The sequence below is a fragment of the Lynx canadensis genome, chromosome D1 (assembly GCF_007474595.2).
Source record: "Lynx canadensis isolate LIC74 chromosome D1, mLynCan4.pri.v2, whole genome shotgun sequence".
NCBI lineage: Eukaryota > Metazoa > Chordata > Mammalia > Carnivora > Felidae > Lynx > Lynx canadensis.
The window spans coordinates 22,446,927-22,465,846 of record NC_044312.2 but is presented as its reverse complement, the minus strand read 5'-3'; the positions used below and the strand labels follow the sequence as shown (position 1 = coordinate 22,465,846).

General features: G+C 43.3%; 1 protein-coding gene across 2 annotated transcripts in view; it reads left to right on the top strand.

The window, feature by feature from the left end:
• The first annotated feature begins 226 nt into the window (after window positions 1–226).
• Window positions 227–18,920, top strand: part of FEZ1 (fasciculation and elongation protein zeta 1) — a 43,600-nt gene continuing 24,906 nt past the window's right edge. The window contains exons 1-3 of one of the 2 annotated variants that reach the window (XM_030333405.1): window positions 227–302; window positions 5,344–5,699; window positions 12,557–12,656. In XM_030333405.1, the coding sequence (XP_030189265.1) occupies window positions 5,389–5,699; window positions 12,557–12,656 (411 nt within the window). In that variant the 5' untranslated portion in view covers window positions 227–302; window positions 5,344–5,388. Of the gene's footprint in view, window positions 303–898; window positions 974–5,343; window positions 5,700–12,556; window positions 12,657–18,920 lie in introns of those variants that run through there. The other variant, XM_030333406.1, reaches the window with a different exon arrangement.

The window sequence follows — 18,920 nt, the reverse complement described above, 5'->3', positions numbered from 1 at the left end:
TAACGAGTAGATGACGTCGGGCCGGGCGCGTGCCAGCGGGCGGGTGCCCGAGCGCGGGCGCGCCCCCGAGAGCCCGGGCACGAGCGCGGGGAGGGGGCGGAGGGGGCGGGGTGGAGGAGGGGAGCGGAGCCGGGCGCCGGCCGAGCTGCGGGGGGAGCGCTCGCTGGCTCGCCGCTGCCGCTGCCGCTGCCGCCGCCGCCGCCGCCGCCGCCGCGCTGTGCTCCGGCCGCTCCCCGCGGCCCGTGGATGGGGGTGTCCCGCTGAGCCCCGCGAACCGCCTCCCTCCGCCAGGACCCGCACAGGTGCCGTCGCGGGGGGCGACCTTAGCCCGACCGACCCACTGCCGTGGGTGGGGGTTGGACAGGGGTGGTGAAGGAGGCCCCGCGACTCGGGTTTCTCCGCCGGCGGGTCGGGGGGCGCCGCAGCCCCGCGCCCCCAGCCCGTCCCATCCTGGAATCGGAACGAAGGAGCCCCGAGGCCGTCGCCCTCCTGCCCAGCCCTTCACGGGAGTGCAGCGCCCGGGCCGGGAGCTGTGGGATGATGGGCACTTCAAGCATCATCAGATCAGAGCCTTGGCCCCCCAGCCAGGCCTGGCGTGCGTGTGCGAGTGTTGTGTGTGTGTGTGTGTGTGTGTGTGTGAGAGAGAGAGAGAGAGAGAGAGAGACAGAGAGACAGAGAGACAGAGAGACAGAGAGACACGGGAGGCGGCGCGGACTGGGGGGCTGGGGGAACCGGGGAACGCTGCCCGGTGGTGTGGGCCAGTGGATCTGTACCTCCTCCCGAGACCGTTATCTTGCCCGGACACCCTTAAACGCCCCAGAATCCTCTGTGCCCCTACGAGCCTGACCCCGCACCCGCCCGTGCCCCTCCCTGGGGTGCCGAGCCTTTCCCCAGGACCATGCATTCCTGCAGTGTCAGAACCGCTGGCAGCTGCCGCAGACGCTGCGGGAGCAATTGTTTTACTACGGAACAGGTCGGAGAAAGGACGAGGGTGGTGGTGGGGGGGCGCTGCCCTCCGGTGGGCCCAGGACCCCTTGGGGTTCAGGGGTGCAAGGCTTGACAGAGCCCTGGGGCGGGCGTGTGATCCCAGCCCTCCCTTCTTTCTGCCTATCCCTTCCCTTTTCACTGCTCGACACCCCTGGATCTCCCTGCCACTCCCGTGTCCCGCTCTTGTTTGGCCAAAGGGCCGGGAAGTATGTGTGCGGCCTGCGCGGGATGAGCCCAGTTTTCCCCGTAGCGCCAGCCATTGTGCTGCTTGGAGAAGCCTTTCTTTACCCCAACAGACCCGGGGGGTGGAGAGGAGGGGGATGTGAGATGAGGGTGAGTGGAGCAGCAGGAGGAGGGGGACGGGGTGGGGGGTGGGGAAGCGGAACCGCAAAGGGGTTGCTGACTTCTGTGCAACAAAATACTCTCTTTCTGTGGCAATGGGAAGCTGGCACAATCCTGTATACTGACTGCTTTTGCTGAGTAGCAGTGGGAAACTGCCGTGGATCAGTGGAGGGCAGATTTTAGGGATGAGGTGTGGTGAGGAGATAGAAATCAACTGATCTATGGGGCAGGTAATAGGAAGAAGGGGGAGATGGAATGGGGCCTCGGTGCAGGTGCAGAGGCCCAGCAGGGGGAGGCATGGTGAATTCTCTACTGCTCCCCCTCCACTCTGCTCAGCTCAGCAAAGCAGGGAGTGAAAATTTGTACTGCAGCCCCAAGCTGCAGCTAGTGCATCGTTATGCTGCAAAGGAGAGGCTTATGTGTTTCCTACAGGGTCTCTGTTAAGCTCAGAGCCTTTTTTTCTCTTCCAAATTACACCATCTATTGGGAGCCAAAATAAATGCAATAGATTATAGGACATAATCAAACTATAGTCCTGCACTCTGTTCTAGGATAAGAGAAAAAGACAAGGTGACCTTTCGGTGGTTCCCTTTTTCTGCCACTCTTCATGTATTTTTAAAAAATTGATTTTGGAAGTATAGAGAAAGAGGATAAACAATCCATTGTATTACCCCTCGCTTTTAAGCGGGGAGGCCTCTAGGATGAGCTGTGAATGAAGACATGGGCGGGTGAGTCAGGATGCAAGGGCAGGACATTTCAGTGGGGGTGCAAAGGCACCCCACCAAGAGAGAAGAGCAAAAGAAAGTGAGCTAAAGGAAGGAGACAAAGGGCACAGGTTCAAGAAAGGCTGCCAGCCCCAACCCAGAGACCCCTCCTTGAGCCAGGCTCTCACGGCCTCTGCCATAGTCTGGGGTCTTTGTACAAATACCCGGCTCAGTCTGGGTATTGAGTGATATCCAATTCCCAGTGCAGGCTTTCAGTTTTGGTTTCATCTCCAGGTGGTCATTCATGCAGAGCTTCTTGGCTCTTGGGAAGTGAGTCGATGAAAAGAAAGCTGGCTATATTATGGATTGTTCAAATGGCCACATTTCTGAACTCTAGAGCTGTGATATCCCGTTCTTTTAGCATCATCTGGGTGAATCCATTTTCTGGAGGCTGCCTGGGCTGAGCATAGGTGCTTTGAGCATAACCTCCCTGTTGACAACACCCAAAACTCAATCTTTGTCTTAGATGCTGATTGGATTGCCCTTTTGTTGCTGGTTAATAATATAGTTTGTGCCATTTCGAATTAGTACCCCATTGGTATCACCTATTCATTCTGGCTCCCCCTTCTCTCCTAGAGAAGAGTACAAGTCTAAAGGAAGTGTAAATATCTCTAACATCATGTCTTTCTGAAATGGGGCCAGTGATCCAAGAAGCTTTCACCAAATAAATTGAAAATAGCAGGGGTGCCTTAGTAAAAAAAGGTGATAAATTTTATTCAGCAGTTCTCCCATTTGATCAGCATGTAAAGCATTGCACATAGACTATCATGGCAGGGGGATTTTGTTTTATTTTGTTTTTTTTACTTGAAACACCTTCCCCCTACATTTGCTGTGAAACTAAGTTATCCTCATTTTCCTAAAATCATTGACATTTATCAAACACCACATATGCAATACATTGTGTTTAGCACTGCCAATGATTATTTTCATTACTCTGCAAAATAACCTTCAGCTTAAATACTGTTTTAAACCTCATTTTATGGATGAGGAAACCATGGCACAAAGAGGCTGATAATTTGCCCAAAGTCTCATCGCTAGGAAGTGATAGGACCAGGATGGGAACCTGGAATCCAGGCTCTTAACCATCACAGGGTCCTGCTCTGGTCAACCCAAATCCCCCATCTGTAAAACCTTCCTTGCTCCCTACTGCACTCTGTGATCTTTTCTCAACTCCCTTTGCCACTCAGGGATGCTTAATCTTTTTTGTGCTATTGGCCCCTTTTGACAATGTAGAGAAATCTATGAGATTCTCCTCCAAATATGTTTTTAAGTACATAAAATATAGTTATATTCAAAGAGCCCTTTAGGGGTCTGTAGACCCTAGGTGAAGAACGCCTGAGTGGCAATTAGTTATGTATTGCTTTATAGCTGTGCTGTCCACTCTGGTAGCCCCAAGCGACATGTGGTTAGTCCAAGTGGAAATGTACTGTGAATACACACTGGAGTTCAAAGAAGTAGTATGAAAAGAGAATGTAAAATGTTTCATTAATATTTTAAAATATAGATTACATATTGGAATGCAATCTTTTGGACATATTGGATTTAATAGAATACATTATTAAAATATATTATTACAATTAAGATTATCAATTACACTAATAAGTTATTAAAATTAACTTCCAGAGCTATTAGCTCTATACCAACACCTTCACTGTAACAAATGAGAAAATTGGAACCCATGATGCTTGTCACTCAGCCACACATTGGCAGGTAGGTCTGTTGGCTCTTGAGCATATGTTATTTCCAAGATGTCATAAGGTCCCAACATGTTGCCTTTGCACCCTGTAAATACCCGGAATATATTTTGATGTGATGCAACGGTAACTGGCTTCCTCCCAGTACAATCCTTGTAAGAGCTGTCTGAGTCCCCACCTGGCATGGGCTTTGCCTCACTTACTTAGAGTTTAAGTTTTATAGACAGAGATGGAGAATGGCACTTTCAGGGAAAAACCCATTATTTTTGCTGTCTGTTCAGTTCTCCTCGGTAGTGGTTCCAATTTAAGCATCTAACTGGATCAGAAATTACACAGACAGGAGAGAAAAGTTTGGTTGCCTGTCCGCATTACAGGGAAGAAAGTGGAGTATGTAGAGAAGGGCATGACAGACAGTAATGCTGTGCTGCCTAAAATTGGAAATGAAAAATGTATGTGGGGGACAGATGATCATTTTTCAATGAACACACATTGATTGATTGCCTAGCCGCAGAGCAGTGTGTACAGGATGGAACGATGCAGGATGTCCAGAGGACGTCTGTGCCCTCGAGGAATTTAAATTAAAATTGGGGAAGGGCTTGGATACACACACAGTTGGATAAATCACAGTGGAAGGCAGTGTCTGAAGAGGGCCTGGAGCTCAGGAAATGAAAGTAGGCCTGAGTGTGCAGCTTTCCAGGATGTGGTGTCCAAGATGGTCATGGAGGCTGACCTTGGGGCACATGGGTAGTTGGGTCTATCTCTTTCAGGATAACCAGTCATTTAATCCGTTCCTTTAGCCCCAGACATAAGCTCTGTATCTTGGAAAAGCTCAGGTGCTTGTTTTTGAGGGTAGTCATATCTAGGTCCATGCATCCCTATCCCAAACCCTTGGGGCCAGGCATTTTAGAAAGCAGTAATAGAGTGTGAATTCTGCATATCATTTCCTGGAGATTGGGGCAGCAATCAGTATAATTTAAAAAATTATTATTTCTGCAGCAAAACACACTCAATGGGATAAATTGAAACCATAAGCAATTTTATATTCATGTAGATTAGGTTTAGTTGCCAAGTGAGTTTAGGTCAAGTCGGTTTTTGCCACCAAATAAGTTATGAAAGACTTCCGGTTTTCAGAGCACATGGTTAAGGACGTGGACTTATGGCAATAATAATAATTATTATTTTCAATAACAATTATTATTATTATTATTATTATTATTATTATAAACAGAGAACATATGGGACAACAATGATGTTTATTATCTGCCAGCCACTGTTCTAATCACTTACCTGTATTTTTACTCCTTTAACCCTTAAGACAATCCCTTGAGGATTATTATTTCTGTCTCGAGAAGAATAAAGAGAAGCACAGAGAATTAAGTAACTTGCTAAGGTCAAGTGTATGATAGCGAGGAAGTACAGAAGTGACGGATGCCTGGAAAGTGGAGTCTTCCGTTTTCAGAGGGATACAGAGTAATGGATTATGTGGTTATGGTTCCTCAGCAGAGGCGGCACAAAAGCCCGGTCCAAGCTCACATTACCTTGTTTGTTTCTCCTAGATCAACGAATCCTGAAAGTCACAGTTGTCCTATTGCTGTGAGACAATGGAGGCTCCACTGGTGAGTTTGGATGAAGAGTTTGAGGACCTTCGACCCTGCTGCTCGGAGGACCGGGAGGAGAAACCACAGTGTTTCTATGGCTCATCTCCCCACCATCTAGAGGATCCCTCCCTCTCTGAGCTTGAGAATTTTTCTTCGGAAATAATCAGCTTCAAGTCCATGGAGGACCTCGTGAACGAATTTGATGAGAAGCTCAATGTCTGCTTCCGGAACTACAACGCCAAGACGGAGACCCTGGCTCCTGTGAAGAACCAATTCCAGATCCAGGAGGAGGAAGAGACCCTGCAGGATGAGGAGTAAGAAGTCTTAATTGCCCTCTGTTGCTTCAGACATGAGCCCTGTAGTCTGGGGCTCTTTGACATAGAACTCGTGTCTGTGGGTTCACGGCATATCACTTATGCTTTCATGTCAGTGGGGCAGGGCCCTGGTAATTGCTGACATTATTCTATGATGTCCCTTTACAGGGACCTGGAGAGTTTTCTAAAATTGAAATCTTAGAGGAATGAAGACTTTTTAGAATATAGATTTTCTTAGGTACAAAATAGAATTTTAGGAGCATGATCCATTTTAGGGTCCATCTATCCTCCGTTTCTTTGTATCAGTAGTAATCCACCCAGATATTAGAAATAAGGATCAGAAAAGAAATTAACTAACTGTGACGGAGGAATCTGTCACTGGAACAATTTGCTTCAAGAAACACCAGAATTATGAAAATCTCCAAACTGTTAACAAATCCCCCCTCAGGACTGGAAAATCATCTACAAATGTTAAGATATATCCAAATAAGAAAGCATACAAATTGAACTGACAGCCCAGGGGATTACCTTGGGCCAAAATAAAGGTGATAATTAGGTGACATGGCTTTTGAGTATACAGATTCCCTGTGTCACTTACTAGTCCCCTTTTAGGGTCTTAACAGTAGTCAAGAAAAGGGATTTGAGAAAACTGCTGTTTGAGGAGGGACTAGAAAAAGAAGAGGATAATTTGTAACATAAATTAAAGAAGGGTGTTTTGGGCACTTAGTAAAAATAGGCCTGAATTCCCTGTAGAGATAAAATATGCATCAATTGTTCTTTCTTTTTTAAAAAGGTGAGTTTTTTGTTTTGTTTTGTTTTGTTTTTTTAATTAAAGCACAGGGACAGGACTCGTGGGCAGGAAGAGCTGCCCCTTGTGTTTGCATTTTATTTTATTTTATTTTATTTTATTTTATTTTAAACATTTATTTATTATTAAGAGACAGAGAGAGACAGAGAATGAACATGGGAGAGGCAGAGAGAGGGGGAGACACAGTATCTGAAGCAGGCTTCAGGTTCTGAGCTGGCAGCACAGAGCCCGACGTGGGGCTCGAACTCACAAGCAGTGAGATCATGACCTGAGCCGAAGTTGGATGCTTAACCGACGGAGCCACCCAGGCGCCCCTATTGTTCTTTATTTTTAAAGTTTATTGATTTATTTTGAGAGATTGAGAGCGAGAGAGAGAATCCCAAGTAGGTTTTGCCCAATGAGGACACGGGCTTGAACTCAAGAGCCAAGAGCTGGACCCTTAACCAACTGAGCCACCCAGGCACCCCAAGCATCAATTGTTCTTATGGAATCACACAACAAATGTCAAGTGGTTGTAATGGGACTTGGGAGCAACTGGGCTTTTGGTTTCTCTTTCTATGAACTTGAGTGGCAAGAGTTGCCCATAAATAAGTGGGGTGAAAGGTGTGTCCCAGACAACTAAACCTGACCTGTTTGGGATATAGTTGCTCGCTTGATGACTCTGTGAGTATACAGGGACTCTGTGTCTGTCTTACTATTATATCCCCATGTCTAATACAGGGCTTGGTGTGTCATAAGTATTCAAATAATAGTTTTTGAATGGAATACTGAATGTCGAATGAATTGGGTGAACAATAATAGCTAGTTTTGTAGGTACAGGTAACGGATTTCCAGGTCCACACCATTTCCTTCTTTTCTTTTTAATTAATGTTAGCCTGAAGTCATGATCACAGAGAACATTTTACCCTGGTGACCAGTACTGTAACTGTGGGCTATGTGTTTTAATTCAATTTTAAGTTTCAAACTGATTTTTTCTTAAATTCTGAGCCCATTATTAATTTGTTCAACTCCTGTAAGTCTAAAAAGAATGGCTCTGGGGCTTTATTATACAGAGTATTTTTTCACTATAGTTCATTGCACCAGGCAATGAACTAGAAATACAAAAGACTATGAATTATAATTTTCATACTCTCGCTAACTCACTGTGTGACCTTGGGCTAGTCACTTAACTTTAGTTGACTGCGTGGTCCTCATCTTTGAAACCTCCAGAGCTCAATCTTGATGAAGCGGGGCTAAGGACTTGGAAAGAACCTAATTTCTTACCTCACCCAGGCTGTGCTCTGAAAATGACATTTTAAGATGCGTCCCATTCCTTTTGCTTCCAACAAATCATTCCTCCCCTATCTAAGCCCCCCTCTGCCTCATTAAGGATGAAGGCCCGGTGAGCAAGTTCTTACTCTCTTCTAGCACATTAGCAGAGGCCACTCAATGTTAATTACCATCACATGGGATTATTGGTCTCCTCACCCTGATTTTTCTGAGTTGCCTGCCTCATTGACTGCCTCAGCTAAAAGACCAAAGGTTGAATAGTTCCTTAGAGATAAAATACAATTTGGGGATAGTGTAGAGGGAGGAATCTGGGAAGAGAAAAATTAACACTGTGCTTTCAAGGTGGTCAATGTATTTAAACCTTTCCAACTTAAAAATCAGAGTTAAATTATACACGTTGTTTATAGATACCTATTCATATACTTCAACTGTAAAGTTATGATGAAGTAAGGGAAAAGATAATTTAATATCTAATCTGGTTGTGATTCTCCTGAGCATAGCTTGTAATAAACTTCCTTAGGTTTGCTAATTGGATGGATATTTCCTCCACAAATGAATTGAAAGTGTGTTGGGTGGGTTAGCAGGACATAATAAAAACATAAAAGCAGTGAACTTCTCGGTCAGACTAACCTCCTTCAAGAGAGCACAAATCATAAAGCAAATGTGGTCATTCCCTTTAGAGTTTGGATTTCTCTAGTCCTCCTTTGGAACTATTTTGCTATAGGGAATTGGCTGAGACGTCAACTTCTCTCTGATTTATCAGGGAATGGAAGTATTAGGCATTACAAGAGAGTCAAATTTGAATAGATTTTTCCTGGTTTTAAATTTGGATACTCTTCCAGAATCTGCTCTTTGCATATGTGTGATCATCCTTCCTGTCTCATAAGAGATTGAACTTGGAGGCCAGAGCCTCTGTAGGGGACCGTTACAGAAGGGGAATGGACAGTCCTCACCCCACCACCTGCCTCACTGGGATTACAATCCGCCCTCTTACAGGCACCTGTAAGGTAAAGAGGGGCCAAACTTGTGAGAACAATCACCATTTGCTGTTCTGCAGATAGAATTATTGGGTGAAAGGTGCTAAAAGTAAGTCTACACAATAAATACATGGTGCGTAGTCAGCCATACTTGAAGGTGAAGTCAAGTAAATACCACACAACCAGGATATGGAAAGTGGATGGATAACCGTGGTTTTGAGGAAAGTTAATTATACTCTCAGAGGCTCAGTTTCCCCCTATAGAAGGCCAAGGTAGTATTGATTCTATTTCAGTGCTTGAAAGAATCTAAAAAGTTGTTCAAAGTCATTATGTGCTAATAATAATTCCTAAGTCTTAGCATCGAAAGTGTACTCGCGTGAACACACATCAAAATGTGGCTGTTGGCTTGATTGGACACGAGACACTGGGTAAGGGCAGTAGCCAACCTGGAGGGGCTTAAGGGAAATGTTATCAAATTGGAATTCTAATAAGCCCTTTAGGCTAGCTGCCTACCATGTTGTCAAGAACAGAGGGGTGTGGAGGGGGGCAGGATTCATGTAGCCTTGATGGCTACATGATTGCCAGTAGACCCAGATCTTTGTGTATGTGCGTCTTGTCACAACCCATTCTGTTGGGTGTGTTCACCCGGTGCCAGCTTCCCTTTACAAATCCCCAGCCCTGTGTGGTGAAAGATAGCTTAGTCAGTTCCATAGGCACCTGAGCCCAGGCTATAAAACAGCCATAGGAAAAGCCTTTTCTGTCACTATAGGGACTGAGAGAGCAAATTGAATCGCGGGTGCCATGGCAGCAAAAGCCAGGAATTGAGGCGACCTGTTTGATCTTGGCTCTTTGATAACAGATATAGGAGATAACATTCAGAGTCTCCTTCCCCCAAGATAAGAGCGAGTGGCAGGACACTTCTCGGGGAAAGTAGGATTTCACAGTCCACCTCAGGGTGACTGTAAAAGGGAATATGTTCATGCCCAAGGCCCCTGCTCAGGATAGAACAGATAGCCTCTCTGCGGGGGGTGGGGGGGGCGGCGTCGAGGAAGAAAAGCCCTTCCCATTCTCTTCCTCACAGAAAGCTTTGTGTTTTTCCCTCCCACCACCCGGTCTGCTCTGGCTGCCAGCCTGCCGCCAGTGTTCTGCCTTCGCCTTCCATTTAACCTTCACTGGGGCTGGAGAGATAGACAGGAAGCAGTCATGCACCCCGCTGCCCCTGCCATTCCTCCTTTTGTAGACTGATGAAAGCGCTATGTCCAAGAATAATGTAGTTAGAGATCTTTCACGCAGAGCTGGTTTCTGAATTGCTGTTCTAGCTTGTGATTGGGAACTTGGTATATTACTCTGATGCCCGTGCCCGAGCCAGTCACAAAATGATAAAGACTTGGGATAGTTTTGTGGTTAGGAATATAGGGCTCTGTAGCCGTATGGCCTGGTTACAAATCCCACCTCTGTCATTATTGGCTGTGTGACCTTAGACAAGTTAACTGACTTGTCTGTTTTAGTTTTTTGTTTTTTTTTTTTTTTCGCCTTAGGATCTGCCTTACAGAGTTGTGAGGATTGAATGAATTAATTCACACAAAGGTTTAGAAGAGAGTACCTGACTTATAGTAAGTGGCCATTAAGTAGTGACTGCTAGGGTTAGTATTGGATAAAGAGTACTTCAGAAAAGAAGAAAATCTGGACAAAACAGGAAAGAATGAGGATGGCTCGAAATCCCGAGGAGAAAATGGTGTAGGGAATTGCCATAAAAATCTAGAGTTAGAAGGTGAAATCCAGAGTATGTCAGTCAAGGCCCACACGAGAAAAACCGCCACTCCCTAAATAATTTGAGAGAGCCCCCCAGTTGCCATTTGAAGGACAGAAACAGTTTCAAGGTCATTGGAAAGTGTGCAGTTCATTAAAAGTCCCAGCTTCCAGCCAGCCTAGGAGAGACACAAAAGGCTCCCGCCTATTTTGGGCTTTGCTGAATTTTATTTTTCCAGGCACTTGCTGCAGGGACAAATCCGAAGGTCAGTGCTTGCATGCTTGTTGTTGATTCTTGCGGCAGAGAATGTAACGCAAGGAGGAGTCTGGCCTTCCCCCACTGGGTGTGGTGCTTGGAGTTTTGTCTTGGACGTAGCAAATCATCTTTGCCTCTTGGCTGTACAGTGCTACCGAGACTTGCATTTAGCATTAGGCTGGATTAATGAAGCTCTAATAGTGCCTGATGGAGATTGGATTATCACCCATGTTTAAGAAGCAGACTAAAATCCTGCTGAATGGATGTCTAATGAACACTTGATGAGTCCTCTCAAAGTGCTTGCTTGTAATTGCAGGAAAATAGTGAGTCAGCGGATAACCCAAGCACTGCTATTAAATTGTGCTTTCTTGAGCTCCTTTAATGTGTTGCATCGCCAACTGTATGCTTTGTGCACTGGGAAAGTCTCCTTGCTCTATGCCCATGCATCATATATTATTCCCGATTTGACATATGCTAAGAGAACTCGCCTCTCCTAATGTCAGCTGTCTGTGCTCTTGTCCACCTTGCACTTACCTTTTCAGCGTCTCACACCGTATTCTGTCATGTTTTGAATTTGATCCACATATATACATATTTGCTTACTTTTAAATGGCTGCTTCTTCATGTGAGTCTGTCTAAATACAATTTACCTTCTTATACCTTGTTTGACATGCATAGGCACCTGAAGGATATTGCATAGAGCCCTCGTTTATCCTTAGCTAATATTAACTCAAGTGCCACTGGTTTCCATGGATGACATTATTTTAGGAGCTTGGTTTACTGATTTACATTAATCTCTGGATGTTGACTCCTTTGTTTATTTTCCTGTGTGTGAGAGTTTGTGACTTTAGGATTTTCCCCCAACCCCTCCTTTTCTCCCCCCCAAAGAAATATTTCTGAAATAAGAGAATTAAATGACACAAATTATAGAAAAGTTTTTCTTATAATGTACATATCAGAACTTTTTAAAGCCATGTAATAAAGGGACCCCCCATCTTCCCTCACTACAACCCAATTGTTAGAGGTGTATTGATCGGTTCCTTTCATACATTTGCCTTGCAGTGTCCATGATGGAGACAGGGAACACTTACACTCTACTTTGCTGGAGCTGGGGGAGTATGCCACCACGGGCTCACTAGAACATTTTGGGTAATTAGTAAGCGTTAACAGCATTGGCATTATCCCTTTAGTTACATTAGATGTCAGGGAGTTAATTCTTGACCATTTAGATTGCAGGCCTCTGAAATTGAAATGCACCTAAACTCTGTGGTGGCCCTGATCTCAAAGAGATTCAGCCAGAAAATCTGCCCAGATATCCATCTGTCGATTACCTACCTACCTACTTACATCACTATCTTCCTCTTTCTCCCTCTTTCTCTCTCACTCTTCTTTGCCCACAGAAAAGGAAAGGAAACATGGGCATTTCTCATGGGCATTCATGACTCATGAACCATTTGGTTGAGGGGCAGATTTATTTTCAGGGGCAATTTATTTATTGCCTGAGGTGGTTTGATTGTAGACTCTACCATTTGTGTCTCAATGGTGAGAAATTCCTCTTCTCTTAAGCAAACACCTTTTAAGCTGCAGTCCCTGACCAGGGCCCGTTCTCTTGGCTCTTTCTCTCCTGGTAGTGCCTCTAATTCAGTTTTTAAGCTGCTTTGCTCTTGCATGCTGGAAGGCAGATGATCTCAGCCTGGCACACACAGAAGCCTCTCTCCTCCCCTGGCCCAGCTCTTCCTTCCTCCAGGCGGGGCCAGGCCACAGATGTGTGCTAATGAGAGCTTCTCTTTGTTTACAGGGTTTGGGATGCTCTGACAGACAATTACATCCCTTCACTCTCAGAAGACTGGAGGGACCCAAACATGGAGGCTCTGAATGGCAACAGCTCTGACACCGAGGTACCTCTCTGGGGCCCCTTACTTGATAAGGCTTGAGAAGATGTGGATTCCAGTTAGAAAAACATTCATTAATTCAACAGTCTTACCCATTAGGTAATGAAGCTCACCCATAGCTCCAAAACATTGCTGGTAAGACAGGAGTTACGGAGGAGGTGAAGAATTAGATGAGGGGACATCCAGTGTCTGTGAGGTGACTCGAATGGCCGTCTGTAAAAAGTATAAATGCAAATTACTCTGTTGTTGATCTGTGTACTGCAACATGCAAAACAAGGTGGTCTGAAGAGGAGGAGAGTGACTATCACAGGCTTCTCATGTTCAAATAACAATGGTTTAAAAAGAATCAGGTTTTCCTATCCAAAAGGAAGAGTTCAGTCTCACCAAAAACAAGATGGCAGGTGCTGATAGATTTGTGGCAAACTCAAAGCCTGGCTAATGGCCAGAGTTGGGGCCTAGACATTAGTGAGGTGGCCACTCAGTGGGGAGTGGCCAATGAGACGTTGATAGACTCGACCAAGAAGCCGTTCTTGTGGCTGAACCAGAGTCACATTCTGTGCTTACTGATGCCAAAGAAGAAGGTGGCCTAAGGGCTTCTGAATGAAGAGAATACTTATTTTTTTGTTGATCTGCATAGGCTATGGGGAGTGACCTTTCAGAAGATCCAAATGGCCCCTCCTAGCTGAATCTACATATAGGAAGGTAAAATTATTTAATGGCTTTGTCCACACTAAAAGCCAATTTCTGCCTTGCTTGGTTTTCTAGTTTCAGCTATAAGGAAATTTGACGATTTCTTACCACGAAGGGCTGTCACAGCCCTGTGGGCTCAGCAAATGAGGGAAGGTGGATCTAATCTTCATAGGTGCTCCAGAATTGAGTCCAAGTGAAAAAGCAAGAGAGAAATTTCTGCAGATCATTGCCCAAAATAGCACAGCAAAAAGATCAGCAGTTGCCTGATTCGTTGAAAAGGTGGCTGTATATCCTTCTTAACTCTTCTAATAATTAGCAATCCCGAAATCTCAAAACTTCAAGGTTTCATTGAGTGGGACAGGTAAAATGGTGACTTCAAGACTCGGAGATTTGATGCAAGCCTACTCATTGTGGCTATAGGAGGCTGTGTCTCAGTTCCTGTTTTGATTCCTGACTGCTCATTTTCTCTTGCAATGCTTATATGTATCCTTATCCCAAATGCAAAGGACAAGGAGGCAACCATGGACTAAATCTAGTTACTGAAATGAAATCAGGCCCATCACGGTGCAAAAGGCAGATTTTGCTTTATCTCTTTGGCTCCCTTTCCAACTAATTTTGTGGATTAAGCCAAAGGATGTATAAGACCGCCTGCCCTTCAGAAGGACTCTAATTTATCCTCGTTTGCAGATTTCCCTCAAGAGGGTTAATATTTCAGGGCAAATTGAATGGCCCCGAGAAGGATGATCTTGAGTTCCACTCCTTGTAGAATTTCTTCCATCTAACCCATGGGAAAATGACAGGGTAGCAGAAGTGGATGGATTAAGGCTGTTTTATTTCATCTCCTTTATTATCTGGATTCATTACAGTAGAAGCTCTTTTAACTGACCTCAGTTTAAATGATTCGCTAGATTAACCAGTGCTCTGTACTTTTATAAAAGAGCGACTGACCCAATGCCCTTGGCTTGCTGAATGCACACAGCTGGTAGGCTTCTTCTAGCAAGCCCTCGTAGCTCCTCTTCTACTTAAGTGGTTCATTGCCAAGAATCAGGTGTGTTTGTTCTTGAACGTCTTTATCCTTGTCCTTCTGACTATAAGTGATATAATCAGAATTATGGAAACTGTTGGATTGTGACAGCAAAGAGAATCACATTTTGCATTTGGAAGATCAAATAACACATGTACATGGCTTTAAGAGTCAGATAATACTTTAGAAATATTATAAGACCTTAAAAACCACCCCAGCAGCTCCTGCCTTATCTTTTCCCTATTCCATAGAGCCAACCGCTTTTTTTTTCACATTTATTTACTTATTTTGAGAGGGAGAGTGGGGGAAGGGCAGAAAGAGAGGAAGAGGGAGAATCCCAAGCAGGCCATGTGCTGTTGGCATGGGGCCCAACAAAGGGCTAAAACCCACAAAGAGTGAGCTTATGACCTGAGCCGAAACCAAGAGTCCGTCAGCCAACTGACTGAGCCACCCAGGCGCCCCGAGGCAACCACTTTGATTTCTTTTGGCATATATCTCAAATTTCCTAAGTAATACATTTATATTGCTGTTTGATTATTAAAATAAACAGTTTTTGGCTGTTATCTATTAACTTTGCATGATGGAAGATAAGTTTAATTCTTTTACACCACTTCAAATACTCACACTTAGCTTTCTCATAGGATTGTCACCAATTTATATAGTGAAATCAATACTCAAAATATATACTGTTGTAACTATGTAAATACTATTTCTTACTGAATCATGTAGTGTTGTATAAAAATATTTCCTTTCTTGTACCACTTTTTGTTTAACCCGGAGTAAAGACTTGACTTTGTTTTTTGTTTTTTGTTTTGCTTAGTTTTCTGTATATCTATTTATCAATAGTTCAATCCCAAATGGAGTGAAATTTAAATCTCACAATATGGTTAAATAAATCAGATATTCTATCAATTCAGAATTTTTTTTTGTTTTTTGTTTTTTGTTTGGTCTTGAAGCATCCAAATTAGTACTGTCATCTTTCTGCTGTGAACTAGTCTGGTTGTATTCTAGATCTGATGCCCAGCTGTTGTCCCTGGGACTTGCCTTCACCTTCATCCTGGGGATCCTTCCTGACTCTCTCCCTGCCTTCTGACTGCCATAGTTTTTTATCTTTCTGGGTTTATTTCCTTGTTTTGTGGGGAAAAAATCGGTATATTCTGAGAAAGGGTACAGAAGAATATCTTTTTTAGAATATATGAGAATGTCTTTATTCTCCTGTCATGTACTTGGTTGAGAGTTTGACTTGATAATTAATTTAGGTTGCAAAAAGTTTTTTTACTCAGAATTCTGAAGGCATTGTTCTCTTATCTTCCAGCTTTCACTTGCTGTTGAGAAGCCCTCAAATTCATTCTGATTCTCCTTCTTTTATATGTGACTAGCTTTCAGGATGTTCTTTTTTCTTTCTCATTTGAAATTTTCCAGTGATGTGCCTTGTAGTGTGTGCCCCCCCTCCCATTCATTCTACATTATACTTAGTGGGCCCTTTCAACCTGGACTAAATTGTGGCATGTTTTCTTGTGTTATTTCTCTGAAGATTAATTATTTCTGTTTTCTGCCTCTATTGAGATGATTACATGTGTAGTTTTATCCTTTATTATGTTAATATGATAAATTACATTAATTGATTCTCAAATATTAAGTCAACTTTGCATTCTTGAGATAAACCCAACTTGGTCATGGTGTATTATTCTTTTATTTCATTTCATTTTATGGTTTTCTTTTTTTCTCATAGCTTTACTGAAGGATGATTGGCATATGATAAATGGCACATATTAAAGTGTTCAATTTGATAAGTTTTGACATATGTATACATCTGTGAAACCATCATCACAATCAAGATACTGAACATTTCCGTTACTACTCTCTTTCACCCTCCAATCTCCAGGCAACCCATTTCTGTCACTATAGATTAATTTGCATTTTCTAGAATTTCCTATAAATGGAGTCATGCAGCATGCACTCTTTTTTTGGGGGGGGGCAGGTCTGGTTTTTTTTTTAATGTTCATTTTTGAGAGAGAGAGAGAGAGAGAGAGAGAGAACGAACGGGGGAGGGGCAGAGAGAGGGAGAGGGAGACACAGTATCTGAAACAGGCTCCAGGCTCCGAGCTGTCAGCACAGAGCCTGACGTGGGGCTCAAACTCAGGAACGGCGAGATCATGACCTAGGCCGAAGTCGGACACCCAACCGACTGAGCCACCCGGACGCCCCCTGGTTTGGCTTTTTAAAACTCAGTATAATTGTTTGGATAGTCATCCATTTTGTTGTTTGTATCAATTGTTCATTCTTTTTTATTGCAGAGGGGATTCCATTATATAGATATACCATAATTTGCTTATTCATTCACCTGTTGATGGACATTTAGGTTGTTTCCAGTTTTTGAATATTGCAAATAAAGCTGTTATGAACATTCTTGCCTAAGTCTTTTTGTGGACATATGTCTCTGTTTCTCTTGGGTAAAATAACCTATGAGTGGAACGTTGGGGTCATATGGTAAGTGTATGTTTTGCTTTTTAAGAAACTGTCAAACTGTTTTCCAGTTTGAGAGCTCCAGTTATTCAACATCCTTACCAACACTTGTTATAGATGGCCTTTTATTTTATTGTTTATTTTTATAATATTTATTTATTTATTTTTGAGAGAAAGAGCTATAGAGTGATGAGCACGTTTGCGAGTAGGGGAGGGTCAGAAAGAGACGGAGCCTTTTACATTTTAGACATTTGAGTAGGTATATGGAGTGTCTTATTTGTTTTTTGTTTTTTTTTTAATTTTTTTTTTTCAACGTTTATTTATTTTTTTTGGGACAGAGACAGAGCATGAACGGGGGAGGGGCAGAGAGAGAGGGAGACACAGAATCGGAAACAGGCTCCAGGCTCTGAGCCATCAGCCCAGAGCCTGACGCGGGGCTCGAACTCACGGACCGCGAGATCGTGACCTGGCTGAAGTCAGACGCTTAACCGACTGCGCCACCCAGGCGCCCCTGGAGTGTCTTATTTGGGTTAAATTTGAATTCCCTTAGTAACATATGATATGGAGTATCTTTTCATGTACTTATTTAACATCTGTGTATCTTCTTCAGTGAAGAGCGCATTTAAATCTTTTGCCCACTTTCTTAATGTGGTGTTTGTATTCTTTTTAAATAGTTATTATTCTTTTTTTTTAAATTTTTAAATGTTTTTATTTATTTTTGAGAGAGGGAGACAGAGCGTGAGTGGGGGGAGGAGCAGAGAGAGAGGGAGACACAGAATCCGAAATAGGCTCCAGGCTCTGAGCTGTCAGCACAGAGCCTGACGCGGGGCTCGAACTCACGAACCGCGAGATCATGACCTGAACTGAAGTCAGACACTTACCGACTGAGCCACCCAGGCGCCCCTAAATTGTTATTATTCTTTACATTAAAAGATAAAATGAGGCATACTAAATTTTTAAGAGTTTACTTGAGTAAGAATGAAATAGGACAGTGTCAAAGCTAAAGTGGTTAGGAGTGTTCCACCAACAGGAGCTACAGGAAAGACTTTTACATAGAAGAGGGAGAAGCAAAGAAGGAAGTTGATTAACTATAGCTTAAGTGGTTGTATTATTTGGGAAAGGCCAGTTGGCTGTTTGTGATTGGTTGTTCTTTGGTTTGAATTCTTAACCTTGAGGCATTAGAGACTTAGATTTTGGTTTGCTTAGTAGGCTTCTAAATCATTGAAACCACATCACTCTAGTGGCCTCCTTGTTTAATTAATTTAACACATATATTCTAGACATAAGTCTTAAGTCCTATGTTTTGCAAATACCTTCTTTTTGTCTATGCCTTTTAACTTTCTTAACCTTATCTTTTGAAGGTCAAATGTTTTTTAAATGTGATCAATCCCAATTTATTGATTTTTTTTCTTTTATAGTTTGTGCTCTTTGTGTAGTATTTATTTATTTATTTATTTATTTATTTATTTATTTATTTTTTAAATCTTTACTTATTATTTTGAGAGAGAGACAGACAGACAGAGCACAAGTGGGGCAGGGGCAGAGAGAGAGCGAGACCCAGAATCCAAAGCAGGCTCCAGGCTGTCAACTGAGCTGTCAGCACAGAGCCCGATGTGGGGCTCAAACTCATGGACTGTGAGGTCATGACCTGAGCTGAAGTTGGATGCTTAACTGACTGAACCACCCAGGCACCCCCTCTTGTGTAGTATTTAAGAAGTCACTGAGATTTGTTCTTAAGTCTTCTGGAAGTCTTATAGTTTTAGCTCTTCTGTGGTTTATGATTCATTTCAAGTTAGCTTCTATATGTGGTGTGAGGTAAGGGTCAAAGTTGGTATGTGTGTGTGTGTGTGTGTGTGTACGTGTATGGCTATCGAATTGTTCTGATACTACTTATTGGAAATACTGTTCTTTCCCTATTAAATTGTCTTGGCACCTATGTTGAAAATCAATTGACCATATATGTGTGGATCTATTTCTGAATTCTTTATTCTGTTTCATTGCTGTGTGTCTATGCCAATACCATGCTGTATTCATTACTGTAGCTTTGTAATAAGTCTTGATATAAAGTAGGACAGCTGACCCTTGAACAA